The sequence below is a fragment of the Prionailurus viverrinus genome, chromosome B2, assembly GCF_022837055.1.
Source record: "Prionailurus viverrinus isolate Anna chromosome B2, UM_Priviv_1.0, whole genome shotgun sequence".
In the NCBI taxonomy this organism is placed as follows: domain Eukaryota; kingdom Metazoa; phylum Chordata; class Mammalia; order Carnivora; family Felidae; genus Prionailurus; species Prionailurus viverrinus.
The window spans coordinates 41767860-41788284 of NC_062565.1; the positions used below are offsets into that span (position 1 = coordinate 41767860).

General features: G+C 57.7%; 1 protein-coding gene across 1 annotated transcript; it reads left to right on the forward strand.

Annotated features, from left to right (window-relative positions):
- Nucleotides 1-2933: 2933 nt before the first annotated feature.
- VEGFA (vascular endothelial growth factor A) lies at nt 2934-19215 on the forward strand (the record flags this gene model as incomplete). Its single annotated transcript, XM_047859326.1, has 8 exons — nt 2934-3863; nt 6957-7005; nt 10216-10412; nt 11157-11233; nt 11560-11586; nt 13496-13567; nt 14689-14820; nt 17270-19215. Coding segments are annotated over 8 exons (1506 nt in total), but the record flags the coding sequence as incomplete, so codon positions are not given.
- Nucleotides 19216-20425: the final 1210 nt, after the last annotated feature.

The window sequence follows — 20425 nt, forward strand, 5'->3', positions numbered from 1 at the left end:
AGCGACCTGTGGAGGGAGCATGTTGGGGGGATGAAGTCTGTCAGAGGAGATGGTGCTGGAGAGACAGGATGTGGTCTGCCGATTGTTGATTTGCATTCCTGATTCTGTGTGCTTCGTCCCCTTTTTTGGCGACCCAGGTGTGTCGGGCTCTCAATGCGATGCTCACGTGGGCACTGGCCGGGTATTGTACATCATCACAGCGTATTGTCGGGAAAGCTGGTGACACCGCCCTGGGGGATAGCATCCAGAGTTGACCCTCCTCTGAGTCACCACCAGGCTGTGTCTCTGAAATGAAGGGCGGGGCTGGGAGACCCCCTCCCCACCCCAATGAAACCTGCTCAAAAGCTCCTCAGGTCAGGGTGCAGTTCGGCCCCCTCATTCCCTTGGTTCCCTGGGCCAAGCCCACAGAGGGAATCTCACATAGGTAGCTGAAACACACCTTGCTGAATACCACCAAGGGGGATGTTTGGGTCAGTTTGGGGAGAGCCCTGGGATTATTATGACAATGACACCCACCTCCACCTTGGAACCCCTCCATTCTCCTCTCAAATTCAGGGTCTTTTACTATGACCCCTTCTTCTGGCCCCTGAGGGGCCAGGGAAGGCTGAGGTGAGAAGGATGCCGTGGAGGGGACCAGGGTGAGCCCCTGTTCGTGCTGCTGGGAGACTCTGTCCTGGGCTCTGCCTGCTCCTTTGCTCTGCAGGGGTGAGGGAGGGGATCTCTGCCAAAGCCCCCACACATCTTGTGCTCTGGCTGCACTAGATATAGACCAGGTTGGAAGGAGGATGTTTAAGGGCTTCGCTTCTATCTTCCATGCAGAGCTTGGAGCATGGAGCCTAGGTAAGGAGGGGGGCCCTGAGCCAGCAAATAAACATTTCCTAACTGGAAAGAGACCTCGTCCCTGTGCTGGGGAGCCTGCCAGGTGGTTCAGGCAGGACTGGAGGCATGAATGATGGAAAGGGTAGGATGGGATGGGGGTGGGCAGCCCTTCTGCTCACAGGGGCATCAGGACACCAGTCGTGTGGAATTGGGCTACTAAAAAGGTAACCTAGCACCATGTGCTGAGGCAGGGGGTTGGCTGAGTAACCTCCCTGGATCGTTTGGTCAATTTGGGGGATGCCGTCACAGTCCAGTTCTCAGCCCCGGCACTCACAGAGGCTACATCAGCCCTGGGCCTGGCACTGATCTGGATTCATAATGAGACTGGTTGGTCCCTCTCTTCCCTCAGGTATCAGAACCCCCTCTTTGTTCCCTGGGGGGAACCTGGGAGCTACTGGGTCAAAGCCCAACCAGGAATTTTTCCAGGCTGGTTCCTATATGCAAGGGTGGGGTGGGGGGCCTCGGGAGCACTCAGGGAAGACCGGGGGAGTTGGGGGAGAAGGGAGCTTTGAAGGAAGGGGGGGACTGGGGGAAAGAGGAGAGAGGCTGCCAGCTGGGAGAAGTAGGCAAGGGACCCTGGGGGTCTAGGGGTACCAAGGAGAAACCCCAGTTCTGTTCAGAAGATGAGCTAAGAGCCTGGGCTGGGGCTGATAGAAGGCTTGGCCCCCAGCCTGGTGGGAGCTCCGGGCAGCTGGCCTACAGACGTTCCTTAGCGTTGGTGAGTAGGTTTGAATCATCACTTAGGCCCTGGCCTCCATCCGCCCCCACCAGCCCCCTGGCCTCAGTTCCCTGGCAACATCTGGGGTTGGGGGGGAGAGCAGGAACAAGGGCTTCTGTCTGCCCGGCTGCCTCTCCCTTTGGGCTCTGCCAGACTCCACAGTGCATACGTGGGCTCCAACAGGTCCTCTTTCCTCTGGGCCACTGACTAACCCCAGAACCACACGGCTTCCCATTTTCAGCCCCACAAACTTAGTGCCAAATAATTTTCCCCAGGAAAGTCTCCCTGGACACTTCCCAAAGGACCCCAGTCACCCCAGTCTGTTGGCTGTAGCTCACTCTGATGTCAGCAGGCCAGATGAGGTCTCCAGATGGGCACATTGTCCACATGGGTACATCATGTCTCCTGTGCCCAGCATTGGGCTCGCTGCACACGGGTCCTTTCGAGTCCCAAACATGCCTCTGTTAGGGAGGTCAGAAACGAGGGAGTCAGGGGTAGTGTCCCTCCACCCTCTTTCTGAAGCCCATTCCCTCTTAAGCCAGAGCTGGGGTGTGCGGGCAGTAGTCACTAGGGGGCGCTCGGCCACCACAGGGAAGCTGGTGAACTTGGGAGAGCAGCGTCTGCGTGTGAGTGAGGACGCGTGTGTCAGTGTGAGTGTGTGTGTGTGTGTGTGTGGGGGGCGGGCTGAGAGTGCTGGAGTGGGAAGAAGGCCAGGGGTCACCCCAGGATTCCAATATATCTGTATGTCCTTCTCCCCACCCGTCCCTATTCCGACTCCCTGCCCGCCCCGACGCCCCTCCCTCCAATATTCCCAGCAAAGAAGGAATAGCTCTCGAGCCCTGTCCGCACATAACCTCACTTTCCTGTTCCCTTCCCCCCAATACCACGCGGGCGTGTGTGTGTCTGGGCAAAGGGGGGCGGATGGGTAATTTTCGGGCCGTGAACCTAGGTGGGGGTCGAGCTTCCCCTTTACGGGTAGGGGGGCAGGCTTTGCTACACGTCCCAGGGGAAGGCCCGAGGGGCACGCGGGGCAGCGGGAGAGGCGCCGAGACTGGGCCTGTCCCCGCCCCCAGGGCGTTCCAAGGGCGGGGTCCAGGCGGGGACAAGCCGGGTCTGATTTTTAAGCGGCCGCTAGTGGTGAGGAGCGCAGAGGCTTGGGGCAGCCGGGCTGCGAGGAGGCCGCGGCGCGGGGGGCGAGTGGAGCCGGCGGCAGCGGCGCTGGGTCGGGAGGCGCAGCGGCGAGGCGGACGAACCGGCGGGGTCACTAGCCAGAGGTCTCCGCACTGGAATTCGATATTCATTTATCCAGGGTTTACCCTCCTCTTTTTTTTCTTAAGCAATTTTAAATATCCACATTTTTTCCCGTTTTAATTTATTTTTGCTTCCCATTCCCCGCTTAAATCGGGCCGACCGTTTGGGGAGATTGCTCCTTTACTTCTCCAAATCACTTCGGATTTTGGAAACCAGCAGAGAGAAGAAAGAGGTAGCAAGAGCTCCAGAGAGAAGTCGAGGAAGAGAGAGAGAGACGGGGTCAGAGAGCGCGCGCAGGCGAGCGAGCAACGACAGGGACAGGGGCAAAGTGAGTGACCTGCTTTTGGGGGTGACCGCCAGAGCGCGGCGTGAGCCCTCCCCCTTGGGATCCTGCATCGGACCAGCAGCGCTGACGGACAGACAGACAGACACCGCCCCCCGCCCCAGCGCCCACCTCCTCCCCGGCCGGCGGCCGAGGGTGGACGCGGCGGCGAGCCGCGGGCAAGAGCCGGAGCCCGCGCCTGGAGGCGGGGTGGAGGGGGTCGGGGCTCGCGGCATTGCAGTGAAACTTTTCGTCCAACTTCTGGGTTGTTCTCGCTCCGGAGGAGCCGTGGTCCGCGCCGGGGCAGCCGAGCCGAGCGGAACCGGGAGAAGTGCTAGCCCGGGCCGGGAGGAGCCGCAGTCGGAGGAGGGGGAGGAGGAAGAAGAGAAGGAAGAGGAGAGGGGGCCGCGGTGGCGACTCGGAGCTCGGAAGCCGGGCTCATGGACGGGTGAGGCGGCTGTGTGCGCAGACAGTGCCCCAGCCGCGCGCGCGACCCAGGCCCTGGCCCGGGCCTCGGCTCCGGGAGGAAGAGGAGCCCGCCTAGGCGCCGAGGAGAGCGGGCCGCCCCGCAGCCCGAGCCGGAGAGGGAGCGCTAGCCGCGCCGGCCCCGGCCGGGCCTCCGAAACCATGAACTTTCTGCTCTCTTGGGTGCATTGGAGCCTTGCCTTGCTGCTCTACCTCCACCATGCCAAGGTAAGCGGCCGTGCCCACCAGGCGTCGCGGGCCGCTTCGAGCGCCTCTCCCCGCTGGGGACGTGCGTGCGAGCGCGCGCGTGGGGGCTCCGTACCCTACGAGGGTCCTTGGGCACCGGGCGCGCGGCTACCCCCTCAATCCTCGTACGTGTAGGGGGAGGGGGCGCGCGCTAGGTGGGAGGGCACCAGGATAGAATCTCACCGCCCACGCGGGCCCTGCCCACCCACCAGAGTCACCGCACGTACGATCTGGGCCGACCAGCGGAGGGCGGGAGCCGGAGGAGGAGGCCGAGGGGGCTGGGCTTGCGCTGCCGCCGGCGGCTGAAGTTTGCTCCTGGCCGCTGGTCCCCGACGAACTGGAAGTCCGGGCAGCGGGGGCGGGAGCCGGAGCCCAACGGGCAGGGGGGTGCCCAGACCTTGGACCGAGGGGGGGCTGAGAGCGTGGAGGGGGCAGGGCGCGGGCGAGAGAGGGGGCTTGCTGTCACTGCAGCTCGATCTCTTCGGCCCTCGCCACGAGTTTGAGAAAAGTTTCGGGGTGGGTTGCCGAAGGGACCCCCGGTCTCCGCCGGGCCACCTGCGCCAAGGCACCCCCGCCCGTCCCCGCTCGCGTCCCGCTCGGTGCCCGCCCTCCCCCGCCCGGCCGGGCGCGCGCGGCGCGGAGCCGATTACATCAGCCCGGGCCTGGCCGGCCGCGTGTTCCCGGAGCCTCGGCGGCCCGAGCGGGGAGCCCGGGGCGGCGAGCGGTGCCCCTCCCCCCGCCGGCCCTCCACGGGAAGGTGACCTCTCGAGGTATCCCTAGCCAGAGGATCTGGAGAACCAGCCCCCCCCCCCCCCCCCACCGTCCCCAGCCCCTAGCCCTCTCCTGTGCTAGGAGGAAATTTCTTGACACCCCTTCCCCATTTCTTCCCTAAAGTGGAGAGAAGCCCCTGCCACCTTTCTACTTTTCACTACCCTCTGATGAGAAGACCCGTGTAACCCGCCTCTGACCCCAGAGGCCAGGGAAAGGATGATCACTGTCAGAGGTCGGGGTGCAAGGGCCCACCCTGGTGCTTTGTCAGACTACCTAAAGTCCGGACTCGGTGACAGTCTGCTTTGCTCCCCTCCCCCACACTTCCGAGCTGTGCCTTTAGCTTTTATGGGGATGGGCTAAGGGAGGAATTAAATAGTGTCATTATTCCACTTCACTTTACACTTTTTGGAAAAATGGCTTAAATTTTGCTGTGATATGGATAGTGTGGGACCAGCTTTCCCCGCACCTTTGGAAGGAGCTCCTGCCAGCCTTGCAAACACACTTTGTCCTGGTGAAATGGGGGGTGTTGGAGCAGGAGCAGGTGGTTTTTTGGAACTCCAAACTTGCCCACCCAACTTGCTTCTCAAAGTCACCGAAGGGGTCCTTTTATGCTCTTCTCTTGTACCTTCCCTCAGCCAGAGTCCCCTTGGAGAGGGGCAGAAGGAAGGAAATGGGCTGGGGTCCCTGCTGCCACTCTGAGTTCCTCAGACCCTGGCACAAAGGCCTTGGCTCCAGGCCTCCAAGGGGGGGGGGGGAGGGGGAGGAGTGGCAGCCTGGCCACACTGTGACCTTCAGAGGCCCCCAGAGAAGGGCACCTGGCCTCTCCCTGCCTAGAGCCACCCCTCCCAGTGCCCCCTGGCCTTGGAGGGGGTTAAGAAGTTTCTGTCCCCTTTCCTCATTGGGGCCCAAGAGGAGCGGAGGACATAGAGAGAACATTGGCAGAAGGAAACCAGAGGGTATCGTTGGGATGGGTGAGAGGCAAAGTGGAGACTCCAGGGGGTCCCTGAGGGAGAGCTGCAATGGAAGTCTATCCAGCTGGGATCCTGGAAACTGTTACCTGACCTTGGCCCTAGGGACAAGGCTGGGGGATCTGGGGTGCCCTGGGGATGTGTGGGAAGGAGACAGACAGACAGACAGTGAGGCTCTGTCAGGGGGGTCTGCAGTTCCGTGGGCTGGAGTACAGTTCTGCTGCTGGGGATCTGCCCCCAAAGAAGGGCAAGTGAGGTGGCCAGCTGGTGAGAACCAAAGGCCTCCTTGAAGGGCTGGGAGAAGCCTTTGCCTGCTCCTAGCTGTCAGGTACACATGGTTGGGCTTGTTGACCTTCACAGCTTGTGGGGAGGGGAGGAATGATCTCGTGGGGGTGGGGAGGGATGGGGAGGATAGGGGAAGCCTCGGGCCTAGGAGGTGCAGGGGGCCCCCTAGGGGCTGGGTAGTGCTAAGGCATAGAAGGCTTTCCTGGCTGCCTTTGAGGAGAGTGCACAGCCAGGTGAGAGGGGCTTGAGACCCCCCTCAGTCTGGGAGGGAGAAGAAACCAGAGAGTGAGGTGGGAGTGTGAGGCTTGGGGCTCTGGAGATACATTCAGGCTCTGGGGAGATTTGTGTGCTGGGAGCAATGGGCTCTCCCCTCCTGCAGGGTTTCCTTCCTGGTTTTACCATCTAGACAACCTGTGGGTTTGCTGAATATACCTGAGGATATCTGCTGAATGTTCCCGAGGAAGGAGGAGTTTGGATGGGGGAGGGTGGTTGGCGCCCTTCGTTCCTCTGCACCCCCCCCCCCCCCGCCCTCCCCAGCACCAGCTCACCCTGGTATTTGTCATGTCAGCAAGAGAAGGTCACCATGTTGTTTTTCTCGCCCCCAGTCTTTCCTTCCTGCCTCAGTCCAAATTTGTCCTCCTATTTGACCTTAATACTTACCGTGGCTTTGGACCAGGGAGTCAGGGGTCTGAGAAAATTAACTCAGCAATGGACCGTTGTGGCCAGGGATGTGTGTGGGCGGGGGATGGGGAGTGGGGGGGAGCTGGGAGGGAGGTAATGTGGGGAAGGGGCGGGGACCTGGACAGCACAGCATTCTGGTGTTTTTCTCCTGTATTTTTAGTTTCCCACCCCCCAATATCTGCTTAGTTTCTTTCTTCCTTCAGAATTAGAGCAGCGCAGGGGTGGAGGGCATGCTCTGTGCTGTGGGGAGCCCTGCAGGTGCCTTGTTCCACTCAGCAGCCTTGGAGAAGCCGGAGGCTGCTGCCTGGGCGGGTGGCTGGGCCTTTGCATCCTGCTCATGCCCGTGTCTTGCTCTTTGTTTTGTCCTCAGTGGTCCCAGGCTGCACCCATGGCAGATGGAGAGCACAAACCCCACGAAGGTGAGTCCCCCTGGCTCTTGGGTGGGGTACCTGTCTCCCCAGCGGATGGCTGGGGAGGACCAATTCCTTTCTTTCAGGGCTATGGGGGCAGGAAGGGGTGCAGGGATGGGGATCAAGAAGGGAAGAGGGGAGCACCATGAGAATAACCCTTTGTTCTGGAGGACTCTCTTTCCAAGTCAGGCCTCTGCTACAAATAGGACATGTTGCCTTTTCCTTCTGCTCTTTCCAGTAAAATTTTACTTGGAGAGGCAGCCGTGAGCACAGACCAGGAAGGCAGTGTTCAAAGATCCCCGGTGTCAAGGGAGGTGTCCCTTGTCCCACCTGCCCTCAGGGGAGGATGGGTATTCTCTGTCACATCCAACCCAGCTGCATCACACCTGTGGGGCCTCTGTGGAGGGGGCTGTGACCCTTGCTGTCCAGCGAACTAGCTGTGCGTGAGCTGGAGGTGCAGGGGGGCCCCACCTCGTAGGACCCCTCCCCACAGTCTGCATTCCTTAGCGGGTGGAGAGAAGGCCCTACAATCTCCTCTGCCCTCTGGGTGGGATAGGTTTAGGTGCTGTGAACTTCCCTCCTGGGCCAGCAGAGGGCTGGCTGTAGCTCCCAGGTGCCCCGCCCCCTGCCCAACTAGAGTCCGCCTGCCTTTTGTTCCTCTGTGGTTTGGAGCAGGGACCCTCCCATTTCTCCAGGGAAGCCCTGGCTCTCCCCCAACACTGAATGCAGCCTCTGCTTCAGCCTGGGGGAGGAATGCCTGATGCCACTCCCCCTGCTCCCCACCCCTGAGGAGAGAAGGCCCTGGGGTCTTCCTTGGGGCGCGTTTTCTGACCCAAATCCAGCGTGGCCCAGGGTAGTGGCCAGGGGCAGTGTTTGCACTCCCTGGGCAGGTGGTGATGCCCAGCCGGTTCTGCCTCCTTCCCTCAGGAGCTCTTTCCTTGGCCCGGGGCCTTGCTTCCCAGCCACTCCACAGCTTGTGCCACTCACAGCTCCTGGCTCCCAGTGTGTGCCCACCCGCCATCGGTCTCTCGGTGGTCTCTGTGGTCTGGGAGAGGCAAGCAAATGGTCTTTGTTTGCTTGGGGAAAAGATTGTCTTCAAGAAATAAGGAAAAGCAAGACAGCTTGATGTTGGAGTAGACGTATGTTTATGGCCTGTGCAGAAGTGGGACGGTTTTCCTTAGAGGCAGTGGCTGGGGCGTGAAGGATTTGGGTGAGGTTCTCCCCTCTACCTTCCTCCGCCGCACGGCCCTTAGGGATTCCAGGGAGCTTTTCCAAGGAATTCCTCGCCTGTGTCTTTTTAGCTTCAGCAACCCACGGCCCAGGCCAGACCTTTCTGCTTTCCTGTCTTGGGTGGGGCCCCAAACCTGGCCACCTGTGTCCCCAGCCATAACACAGTGTCGGGTCAAGAATTCTTCAGTCATCTTCGATATAGACTTGGATTAGAAAAGGGCTTCTTCAGATCCCTGGGCTTCATTCTTTTTGAAGGTGCTTTGCCTTAACCCCTCTGAGGGTGGAGGAGAGAATTCTATGCCTGTTGTCCGCATAGGGGAAGTAGATCTCAGGCAAGGCCAGGGACTATCCTGCTGTTGTCACAACTGTGGCCTTCCCCTCAGCTCCCAAATTTCAACCCACCTATTGTGTATATGCCCCTCAACCCTGCTCCACGGGGCTCATCTTCCTTTACCCTCTGGAGGGAGGAGGAGGCTCAGCTTGTTTCTGGGAGAGGCAGGCTAGGGGGTGGCCCTTCACATGCCTTGGTGAGGTTCCAGACTGTCACCTGGGCTGACAAAGAATGCTTATTCACAGGGCTGGAAAGGGAAGACAAAACCCCACATTTCAGCCTCGCTCTCAGTGTCTTTAAACATGCCCCCCCCCCCCCCCCCCCCCGCCAACCCATTTACACAGATGTGCAGTCTGAGGCCCAGAGAGGGAGGAACTGGCCCAAGGTTACACCAAGTCATGGCCTGAGCTTGGACTACTTCATGGCCTGGGTGCTGCTCCTTCTTCCTGTGCAGGGGAAATACATTTCAGGGACAGGATTACTGTGGGGTGTGTGTGTGTGTGTGTGTGTGTGTGTGTGTGTGTGTGTGTCAGAGAGAAAGGGAGAGAGGGAGAGTGGCGGCCTGGGCCACAATTTGGAGTCCTCAGTCCAGGTCTTGATTGCATCTATTCTCAAGGACCCCGCCCCTGTGGCCTAGAATTACCCCTTCATGCTCCAGTGCACCCCAGGCTCCACGGCCGGCCTGGGAAGCTGTCTTTACCCTGCTCTCCCTCCAGATCAGCTTCTAGAAACGCTCCGTGGCTGCAATGGCAGCACCGTTTTTTCCATGATGCAAGCAGTTTGCCCTCTTGGGCGGGGTTATCGGTGGCTGGCAGGGCCTGCATAGTGTGCCCACCCACTGCCACCTGCTGATTCCCGGCGGCCCAGGCCCTGTGCTGATGCTTACCGCTTTCCCAGCCTGCGTCTGGGGAGGGGTCTGGCAGGTGGCACAGCGCCCCCTGCGGTGCTTCCCCTCTGTTTTCACACGATGTCGCTTGCCTTGGGAAGGCTTCCATGGCAGAACTGATTTGAACTCTTGACACTTAGTGAAGTGTGGCCTTGGGGCGAGTTACTCAGCCTCTCTGAACCTCCAGTTCCCTCTTGGTAAAATGGGCCTCCTACTGGAACCTGATGGTGTCGTGCAGGGAGAATTGTTGGCCATGAAAACTATGGGCTACTGCACACCTTGCTCAGCATATAATAAGTGCTCATTAATTGGCTGTTGGGGTGGAGGGTGGTGTGGCAGAGGTCTTAGGAAAATGGGGAGTAGGTTTGCCAAGCTGGCTGTTGCTCCTTTCACGGGCAACTTAGATCACCCCTCAACAAGTAAACTCGTGCTCGAACTATGTCCTGGCATCGAGGCTGACCCAAGAATGCGCTCGGCTGTCATGGCGAGGCAGCGGGATCACATGTGGCAGGTTATCTCTGGCAGAACCTGACAGCCTGGTGTGATCTTTGGAATAAAACCAGGCCTTCATCAGTGCTGATGGTGGAAAGCTTAGGTGAGGGATGCCAACCACAGCCGGAGGAACTTAGGTTAGAGTTTTGGAAGGACCGGCCCGAAAGTGGGCACCTCTCACAGGCACTCTGAGGGGCGGCCTTCCCAAGCTGGGCGGAGTTAGGAGCCGGCCATCTCTCGTGTGACCTGCTGGGCTCACGTGTCACCCCATCCCACGCAGTGGTGAAGTTCATGGATGTCTACCAGCGCAGCTACTGCCGTCCCATCGAGACCCTGGTGGACATCTTCCAGGAGTACCCTGATGAGATCGAGTATATCTTCAAGCCATCCTGCGTGCCCCTGATGCGATGCGGGGGCTGTTGCAATGACGAGGGCCTGGAGTGTGTGCCCACGGAGGAATTCAACATCACCATGCAGGTGGGCATCGGCAGGGAGTGGGGGTGGGAGGGGGGGTTAGACTTGGGGAACAGGTGGTCCCAGGCCCTTTGCTGGGCAGCTCTTGAGAGGAGGAGCCAGACGTGACTTGCTCCGCTCCTGCCCCTGAGTCCGTCGCAGGGACGTGTGGGGGAGTCTTACTTTCTTTGGAGAGAAAGATGCCTACATTCCCCAGTCCCACAGGGGCTGACGCCTGTGACAGGAGGCCTTCTGTTCCTCTCTTGGAGGAAGAGGGCCCTTCCTCTTTGGGGGCTCTATCTGGGAAGCTGGATGAGCCTGGTCCATGGAGAGGTTTAAAAGCCAGTTGTTTGGTGCTTCGCAGCGACAGGGCACATCTCAGCTTGAACAGGGTGGGAGGGAGCTCTGAGACCCCAGGGAGGGTGGCTCTTGGGTAGCTACCAGGGATGAGGGTAAAGCCTAGAGGAAATAAAAGGAGGGGAGGGATTGGGACCGGTGAGAACCCAGGACCTGAATTCCCAGCCTGGCCAACCCGTGCAGCCATGTCTGCCCTCAAGAAGAACAGGGGCTCCTTGAGATCAGCAGGGTTGGGGACGTTGGGGTGGGCCCGAGGCTCTTTCTGGCGGAGCCCCTGGTCCCTCCTACCTCTGTCCCCCACCCCTGCTCTGTAGAACCCCTGGGTGCTGAGTGGCAAGAGCCATGGGGTGTCCCATCTGGGTATGGCTGGCTGGGTCACTAACCTCTGTGATCTGCTTCCTTTCCCTCTAGATTATGCGGATCAAACCTCATCAAGGCCAGCACATAGGGGAGATGAGCTTCCTACAGCATAGCAAATGTGAATGCAGGTGAGGATGGGGTCACGGGCTCATTCGTTCAGCACGTGGCGGCGGGGTTGAGCACGTGCCACGTGTTGGCCCATGTCCACCTTCCCACTGTGGCACCTTGGGCGACTTTAATTTTACCTCACTGTGCCTCAGTGTCTACATCTGGAAACGGGCATAATAACGCTAGGTACCCCATAGCATCGTTAGCAGGATTAAATGCGTTAGTTTGCGTCAAGAGATTAAAACTGCGTTGATATGTCATAGTAGTATGTGACTCTTCTTGTTGGTCTCATCACCATCTCAACCCTTCTCTGTTTTGTTCTTCTCTTTTTCTCTGCCCGCTGCAGACCAAAGAAAGATAGAGCGAAAGAAAAGTAAGTAGCCATGACTTTAGCTCCTCTCCCTCTCCTTGGCCCGTTATCTTGGTTTGGGGTTCTTGGCTTCCTCTGTCGGAGTGGGGGGGGCGGTGGGGGGGGTCTGATGGCTTCACTGGGTCAGGGAGTTGGTCTCCTGAGGACTTGTGGTGGTAGTAGTGGGATTGAGCAGACTCGAGGATTATGTCTCTAGAATTAGGGACAAAACCCAGCCTGGAGCCTGGAGCTTCCTTTGGAAGAGACAATGCATTCCAGGTCTCCGGGTCATTCCTGGCCGGGACTTGAAGTTTTGGTGTGTCAGGGGGCAGTGTGGACACTGGGTCCCTGGCTTGCTCTAGTCTCCCATCACCCACCGCAGGGAGAGGGAGTAGGTGACAGAGAGACCTTTTGTGTGCCAGGGGAAACGGCCTCTTACGGCGGCTGCTGTGGTGGCGCAGTTGGACTTGGGTCCGGCTGAGATGTTTCCTTGGTGATGCCCTCCTGTAGCAGTGAGGCAGGCCAGAGACACTCAGCCCTCCTGGCCAGGGAGAAGTGAGTTGAATGTTGGTCATTTTCTGAGGCTTCCAGTTGCTCAGTGTGGAGGGTTGGGTCAGGATGGAGCAGGGGGGCATAGTCTGGGGGCAGTGAGGCTTCAAAACTGGGTGAGCAACTGGCAAGGGGGCAGGCCTGCAGGGAAAGAGAATGAGAGAGAGCACCTGTGCCCTTCCCTCCCCCACCTCACCATCCTGTCTGCCCCCAAAGCTCTAGGGACATAGAAACTCCTAGGCCCCTGCCCCTTACCTCTTCCCTAAGTCCCCAACTTCCAGAATTGCTGTGGCTACCAGAGCAGTGGTTTGGGAGAGCAGGCTCAGAGAGAGAGAGCGAGAGAGAGTGAGTTTGTGTGTGTGTGTGTGTGTGTGTAGACCTTCCCCTTTCCCAGTGCTTTCTCCTGGAGGGAATAGTCTGGCCCTTCTTCTCAGTGCCTTCCCCTCATTGCTTCCCCATGTGGCAGACATTCTGGGCATCCTCTGGCCTGGCAGGTGTGGAGAGTGCTGGTTCCCTTGAGGGGGACAGGCTTCAGCCTGCCCCCCTTGCCGGTTTCCCAAATGCCTGCTTTGCCCACAGGGAGAGTGGGGGGCTCGCCTGGGCTCGGAAGAGAGTCTGGTGAGATGGTGTAGCAGGCTTTGACAGGCTGGGGAGAGAACTCCCTGCCAAGTAACGCCCAGGCTCCTCCTCCCATGCCTCCCTAACTCCCACCCCACCCTACCGCCTGCCTGGGGCTCTGAGGGCACCCGTCCCCGCCTCTCGGCCCAGGGTATGGCTGGGCAGGCTGGCGCCTTTCATGTGCCGCCCTTGGTCTTGTGCCAGCTTCCAATGTAGCTCCCCCCCCCCCCCCCGCCCCACGCTGGGATTTGCAGAGGCGGGGCCCCTGGAGGGACCCCTTTGCTGTTGCACTGGGAAATGAAGGCAGGTGCCTGAAGCACAGCCTGCCACCCCCCACCCCTGCTCCCATCGCATCAAGTCTCTGCCCTCCCCAAACTCTGGCCTACCTTTTACAGTCCCCGACCTTCAGGGTCACACTTGCACAGGGTTCTGGACAAAGATCCTGCCCAGGGGGCTTTGTCCCCTGCCAGGAGCTGCCAGGAGCATGCAGGCCTGTGGGTCCTGTGCCCTCCACCCAGCCTCTGCTTCCCATCCAAGCATTGCCGGAGGCTGGGTTGGCCACCCTAGGGTGGCCAAAACGAGAAGAAGGAGCCATTGAGTGTCTGCTACCCCAGCCTGTGTGTGCGTGTTCGTGCGCAAGCTCTTTCCTGGAGTTCCCTAGCCTCCCGATGCCTCGTTCCGGGAAGTGTGCCCTCCTCACTGCTTCTTTTCCTCTCCCCTTCCCCCTCGCTCTCTCTTTGTCTGTCTCTGTTTTTTTATTTTCCAGAAAATCAGTTCGAGGAAAGGGAAAGGGGCAAAAAAGAAAGCGCAAGAAATCCCGGTATAAATCCTGGAGCGTGTACGTGGTGCCTCCGCTGTCTCATTGCCTGCAGCCTCCCTGGCCCCCGATCAGAGTCCCGCCTGCAGGACCCCCTAACCCTGCCCCTGCCTTCCTCTCCCGGCTTTCCTCCTCCTCTCCCCCCAGTGTCTCTCTCTCACTCTCGCTCCACTAATTGGCACCAGTGGCCAGACCTGGTGGTGGTGGTGCTGGTCCGGGGTCGGGGTGGGCAGGTGGGCAGAGCGGGCCTGGGGGAATTCAAGGAGGGGACACCGGCTTGGCTGGGCACCACCTTTCTCTCACCCACTGGGCACTGGTGGCGGGCCCACGTTGGCACGGGTGCCAGGCACTGGTGCCTGCTCACCCAACTGGTTTCCACTGCTCCAGGCTTCTGCACTTGTCTGGAAGCTGAGGGTGGTGGGGAGGGCAGACGTGGCACGAGGAAGGGGCGCGAATGATGTGAGGCAGTGTATTGTCATCTGAGGGTGGGGTCAGGCACCATATGGCAGCCCCTTCTCGTGGATTTGGGGCCTCTGGAGGGGAGCCCCCTATTCTGGTCGAACCCACGGCACCCACAGAAACCTCCCTGTCGGTTTGGAGGCTCTTCTTCTGGGTCGGAGGCTGTGGTGGGCCCTTCGGTCACCAGTGGCCTGGCCGTGGGCGCTGCCTCCGGGCTTGGCCTGCCGACATATCCCACTTCGGCCCACCTTTGGTGGAGGGGCCTGGGCGTGAGTCCTCGCACGGGGAGAAGGCGGCTCAGATTGCTGTCGCCAGCAGGTGGAGAGTCAATGTGTGCTCCTTCTGGGGTGGTGGCTGTTGGGGGCCCTGTGGCTCAAGGCTTGTACTTGTCCCCAGGGGACAGCAGTCCCCTTATGGTGGCCCTCTCCTTGCACTCTCTGCCCATCTATGTCTGCCTCTTCCTGCAGGCAGGCTTCCTAGCCGGTGCTGCCTCTTTCCGCCGCTCTCTCTGTCTTCTGCTGCAGCACTTGGATCCTTCCAGGGCATGGAAGGGTATGGGGGCCAACAAGCTGGGTGGGGGCGTAGCTGCAGACTGTTAGGGGGTGTTGCATGGTTTTTTTTTTTTTTCTCTCTCTCTCTGCTGATGCTCTAGCTTAGATGTCTTTCCTTTTGCCTTTTTGCAGTCCCTGTGGGCCTTGCTCAGAGCGGAGAAAGCATTTGTTTGTACAAGATCCGCAGACGTGTAAATGTTCCTGCAAAAACACAGACTCGCGTTGCAAGGCGAGGCAGCTTGAGTTAAACGAACGTACTTGCAGGTTGGTTCCCAGAGGGGGAGCGAGTCAGAGAGGGGCTTCACACAGAGACCGGGAGAGAAAGGAAGAGAGAGAGAGTGCGCACGGGCGCATCTGAGAGGGGCCAGCTGCTTGCTCGGCTTCTAGCTGCCTGCCTGGTGACTGACCTCTGCCTTCTCTGCTCGCAAGGCCCCTGTGGTGGGCAGCAGGTGCTGGCCTGGCCTGGGAGGGCCTGTTCAGAGGTGGCCCTGGTTGCCTGAGGGGGCAGGCTGGTGTGGCTTAATGTGATGGTGTGGACGCAGGCTGAGTGTTGTGTCCTGTGGTCCTGAGGCGTCCTGTGGTGGCTGTTGGTCCTGATGTCGTTAGTACTACCTTTGCTGCTAGTATCGGGGGCCCTTCCTGGTGCGGGGGACGCTGCCGTCTACCAAGTGCAAACACTCTCGGGGGCCTTGCCACCACCCTCTGGAGTCCGCACCGCTGGGCATCTCATCCCCTCGGTGTCTCTCATAGGGGCAGGTCTGAGTCCCTCCTAGACTGGGTCCCAGAGGGCACAGGCTCTGGCTGTTGGTTTAGGGTGGTTAAGATATTTAACATTTGGGGACACTAGATACCTTCCATACTCCAGTAGTCATGGTGACAGCCTCAAACAACCCACATATTTCCAGATGCCCCCAGGATGGGGTGGGGGGTGGGACGTGCCCACTTTCCTTTTTTTTTTTTTTTTTATTATGTTTTTTTATTTATTTCTGAGAAAGAGAGAGTGCGAGCGGGGGAGGGGCAGAGAGAGAGGGAGATGCAGAAACAGAAGCAGGCTCCAGGCTCCGAGCTGTCAGCACAGGGCCCAAGGCAGGGCTTGAACTCGTGAGCCATGAGATCATGACCTGAGCCAAAGTTGGGCGCTTTAACCGACTGAGCCACCCAGGCGCCCTGGCATGCCCGCTTTCCTGACATTAGATTGTGAACTCCTCACGGCAGGGCCTGGCTTTTATTCACCTGTGTGTAACCCTCCAGGCCTCTGTACCACTGTCCTTTGACCACAGTGAGGACCTAGAAAGTGGCAAGTGTGCAAGTGAATATATGACTGAGTTCAGGGGGGAAGGTCAGGAGCGCAGAGCCCTGACAGTTTGGCTGGCAATCTTGATGCCTTGAATGGAGCTTGTACCAGTCCGGCCTGGGCACAAAGGCTGGGAGCCCTCTGGGCCAGTGTAAACTTCACCTAGTGGGGGGCTTATGGGGACTCCTGGGCAGGGTCAGGGTACCCCCAGCTAGTCCAGATGTTCCATTATCAAAGTTCTTAGAATGTGCTTGCCTCCCCCACCCCCATGCTCGTGTGGCTTGTGGATGTTCTGGGGGCGCTGGGGATGAGGCCCTGGGGTGTTTGTGCAGACTTCTGTCTGTCTTGGTAGTAGGTGAAGACAGGAAGTGTATATGAGTGCTGGGCTTGGGCTCTGCCCACCTCCAGGGTCTGATGAGGGGTCTCCACATCCCCCAGGGGGCCTCAAGGTAGATAAGGGACTTGTCATTTTAGGATTTCTGTGGTGATGATTCTGCAGAGAGATGTCTGGGATGGGGTGTCTGAAGTGACCTGGGGGCTGACAGAAGTCACCCCAACCTCTAGAGCCCTCCCCTGTAAGGGGGAGCTTCAGTACCCCAAATTGGAGGCTTAGGATCCTCGTTCCCAGGCTCTCAGAAGGGCAGGGCCAGTTGTGATCTCTCATAGTAGAGAAGGTAAAAGATAATCAGCCCAGGAGCCAGGGGCACGACGAGAAAGTTCTTGGCGTCCCCTCTGCTTAGACAGGAGCTTTCACAGTCGATGATCGTCTCTCCCCCACCATCAATTACACAGCACATGGGAAAGGAGGGGCACCCCGGTACCTGAGGCCTGCTGCTGCCAACATGCTCGAGAAAGATGGGGCCTGCAGCCGGAGCCTGGAGGGGAGGGCGTGGTGATGGGAGATGTGTCCCTCCCCGCCTCTCTGGCTCCCGCTCCCGTGGGAGCCTCACTTTCCTGGGGGCAGCCCCACCCCTTGCTTGGGGTCCTCTCCCCACTCTGTTGTCCAAACCAGCCCCATAGAGGCAGAGCTGAAACCCCTCTTTCTGCGGGGACTCCTTGTTGACTAACTCGGTCCAACTTTGGTCACCACTAGCTCTGAAATGTCAAGTAGGGACTGTTCTTTAGTTCGTGCTCATTTGTTGCCTGTGATGAAATGTCCCCTCGTCCTTGTCTTGTCTCGACTAGACTGTAAGCTCTGGAGGGCAGATGGGAGTCTGGACGTAGCTACTGCTCCAGCGGGGCCTCCGTGGGCAGGGGCTGGCTCTCCCCTCAACGCTGGGCTCCTCCGGGCAGAACGATGCTTTCACCTTCCTCTCTGCTGCAGGGACTCGGGCTCCCAGGAAGGGGAGGCTGCCTGCCTCACCGCCGCGTCCCCTCGCCTGGCCCTAACCCCCGGCCTCTGTTTCCCATCTCCCGCAGATGTGACAAGCCCAGGCGGTGAGCCGGGCTGGAAGAAGGAGCCTCCCTCAGGGTTTCGGGAACCAGACCTCTCACCAGGAAAGACTGATACAGAACGACTGACACAGAAACCACGCCGCCGCCACGACCACCACCACACCGCCATCATCGTCAACAGAACAATCCTTAATCCAGAAACCTGAAATGAAGGAAGAGGAGACTCTGCGCAGAGCACTTTGGGTCCGGAGGCCGAGACTCCGGCAGAAGCATTCCCGGGCAGGTGACCAAGCACGGTCCCTCTTGGAATTGGATCGCCATTTTATTTTTCTTGCTGCTAAATCACCAAGCCCGGAAGATTAGAGAGTTTTATTTCTGGGATTCCTGTAGACACACCCACCCACATACATACATTTATATATATATATATTATATATATAAAAATAAATATATATATTTTATATATATATAAAATATATATATTCTTTTTTTAAATTAACATTGCTAATGTTATTGGTGTCTTCACTGGATGTATTTGACTGCTGTGGACTTGAGTTGGGAGGAGATTGTCCCCACCCAGATCCCAACAGGGAAGAGGATGGGAGGAGAGACTCTGGCATGATCTTTTGGTCCCTCTCGGGCAGGCCAGGGTCCCCTCCCCTGCCCAGAAGCGTGCATGGCCAGGGCACGGGGGCAAATTTGGCCTGCTTTTGGGAACACCGACAAACCCAGCCCTGGCCCTAAGCCTCTACCCCGAATCACATGGACAGACGACAGGTACAGGGACGAGGACGCTGGCTCTGACCAGGAGTTTGGGGAGCCTCAGGACACTGCTGTACTTTGGGGATCCTCTCCACATGCTGCACGGGCATCTTGCCCCCAGGGGCACTGCCTGCAAGATTCAGGAGACTGGGCAGCCTTCACCTCGTCTTCACTTGCTCTGAGATGCCCAGGAGGCTGCTGACAGATGTCTTGGCGAAGAGAAGAGAGACATTGATGGAGGAAGGGCCGCCTGGTGACAGCTTGTCCTCCAAGGGAAGGGCCTCCTGCCCTTCCCGGGTGCAGCCCAGGAGGGCCTGATGTCCTCAGACCATTGAAACCACTAGTTCTGTCCCCCCCCCCACCCCAGGAGACCTGGCTGTGTGTGTGTGAGTGGTTAACCTTCCTCTGTCCCCAGACCCGACCCTTCCCGCGGCACAGAGAGACAGGGCAGGATCCACGTGCCCACCGTGGAGGCAGAGAAAAGAGAAAGCGTTTTATATATGATACTTATTTAATACCCCTTTTTAATTAGAAATTAAAACAGTTAATTTAATTAAAGAGTAGGGTTTTTTTCAGTATTCTTGGTTAATATTTAATTTCAACTATTTATGAGATGTATCTCTTCTTGCTGTCTCTTGTACTCTTATTTGTACTGGTCTTTGTGTATAAAATTCATGTTTCCAATCTCTCTTTCCCTGATCGGGGACAGTCACTAGCTTGTCCTGAACAGATATTTAATTTTGCTAACACTCAGCTCTGCCCTCCCCTTTTCCCTGGTTCCCCACCACACATTCCTTTGAAATAAGGTTTCAATATACATCTACATACTATATATATATTTGGCAACTTGCGTTTTTGTGTATATATATATATATATATATATATGTTTATGTATATATGTGATTCTGATAAAATAGACATGGCTATTCTGTTTTTTATATGTAAAAACAAAACAAGAAAAAATAGAGAATTCTACATACTAAATCTCTCTCCTTTTTTAATTTTAATATTTGTTATCATTTATTTATTGGTGCTACTGTTTATCCGTAATAATTGTGGGAAAAAGATATTAACATCACATCTTTGTCTCTAGTACAGTTTTTCGAGATATTCCGTAGTACATATTTATTTTTAAACAACAACAAAGAAATACAGATATATCTTAAAAAAAAGCATTTTGTATTAAAGAATTTAATTCTGATCTCAAAGCTCCTCCTGGTTTCTCCTTCTCCATTGGGTCCTTGTTCTGGACTCCCTCCTGCCCCCTTTCCCTCCTCCCTTGGGGAAAGTGGCATTTTTGTCTTAGGTCTGGGAAAAGGGTCCCAGGTAGGTAGGCGATGGCGTGGCCCATCTTGTGCTGGGGGCCAGGGTGCTTCCATTCTGGCTGAGCTGGTCCTGGGGGACCCCGTTCACCCTCTGCCATGATGTGGGGGGGATGGGCTCTGAAATGGGGGACGGAGAGACAGCACCTTAGACAGGAGCAAGGGCCTACCGGGAGCAGTGCTGCCTTCAGGAATCACATGATCCAGGCCTGGTCCTTTGGTTGAGGAAGGAACCGGCCATGTGTCTGAGCTTACTGCCCCGGGGGACAGGAGAGGGCTGAGTTGGCTATGTGGCCTTGGCTGCAGTAGGCTAGGGAGTGGTAAGGGGGTGCTCACGGGTGCCTGTGACTCCACGGTGTTGTTAAGTTTTACATAGAGGGTCCGGGAGTTCCTTGAGCCCTTGGGAAATGGACTCACAGCCCTGGTTGTTCCTGAGAGGACTCCCCACCCCGTCTTGCTGCATAGGCCCTTCTCTCCTGCGGTCCTGGCCAGGGCAGAAGCTGTCTGGGTCTTTGGCATTTATGAGCAATGCTACCAAATCCATTTCCTCCTGCCTCTCTTTTATTCCTTCAAATCGTATTTACTGGGCCAGCTACCACACTAGGGGCACGGATGCTGTTATAAATAAGATGATTCTGCTCCTCAACGATCTGGTGAGGGTGGATGGGTGGGCGAGGAGTCACAGAAACAGTCTATAAATCTGTCAGTAGAAAGATACATAAGACGTGAGCGGGCATCTGATCCAGCTTGGCTGAATCTGGGGTCTTCTCTTGACCTGACCTCTTGGTAGCCCCATAAAGAATGGGCAGGAGAAGACAGAACAGGGAGGGGGGGAGGTTGAAGTAGATGGTCCAGGAGGAAGGGATGGTATGAGCAAAGGTATGAGAGGGGACTCAGGTGCATAAGGGTGAGGGATATTGACAGGAGAGGGGCAGGGTTAGCTTACAGGGATTCTGCAATGCCAAGAGGCTCTGGCCTGTCGGGGATGAGCAGCATTTGAGGGGTTTTAAAAGGAGCACCCCAGCAGTGGGTCAGGAGGCAGGGAGGCCCAAAGGAGGCTGTTGCACCCCTCCAGGGGGAGGTGCTGAGGGGGTGG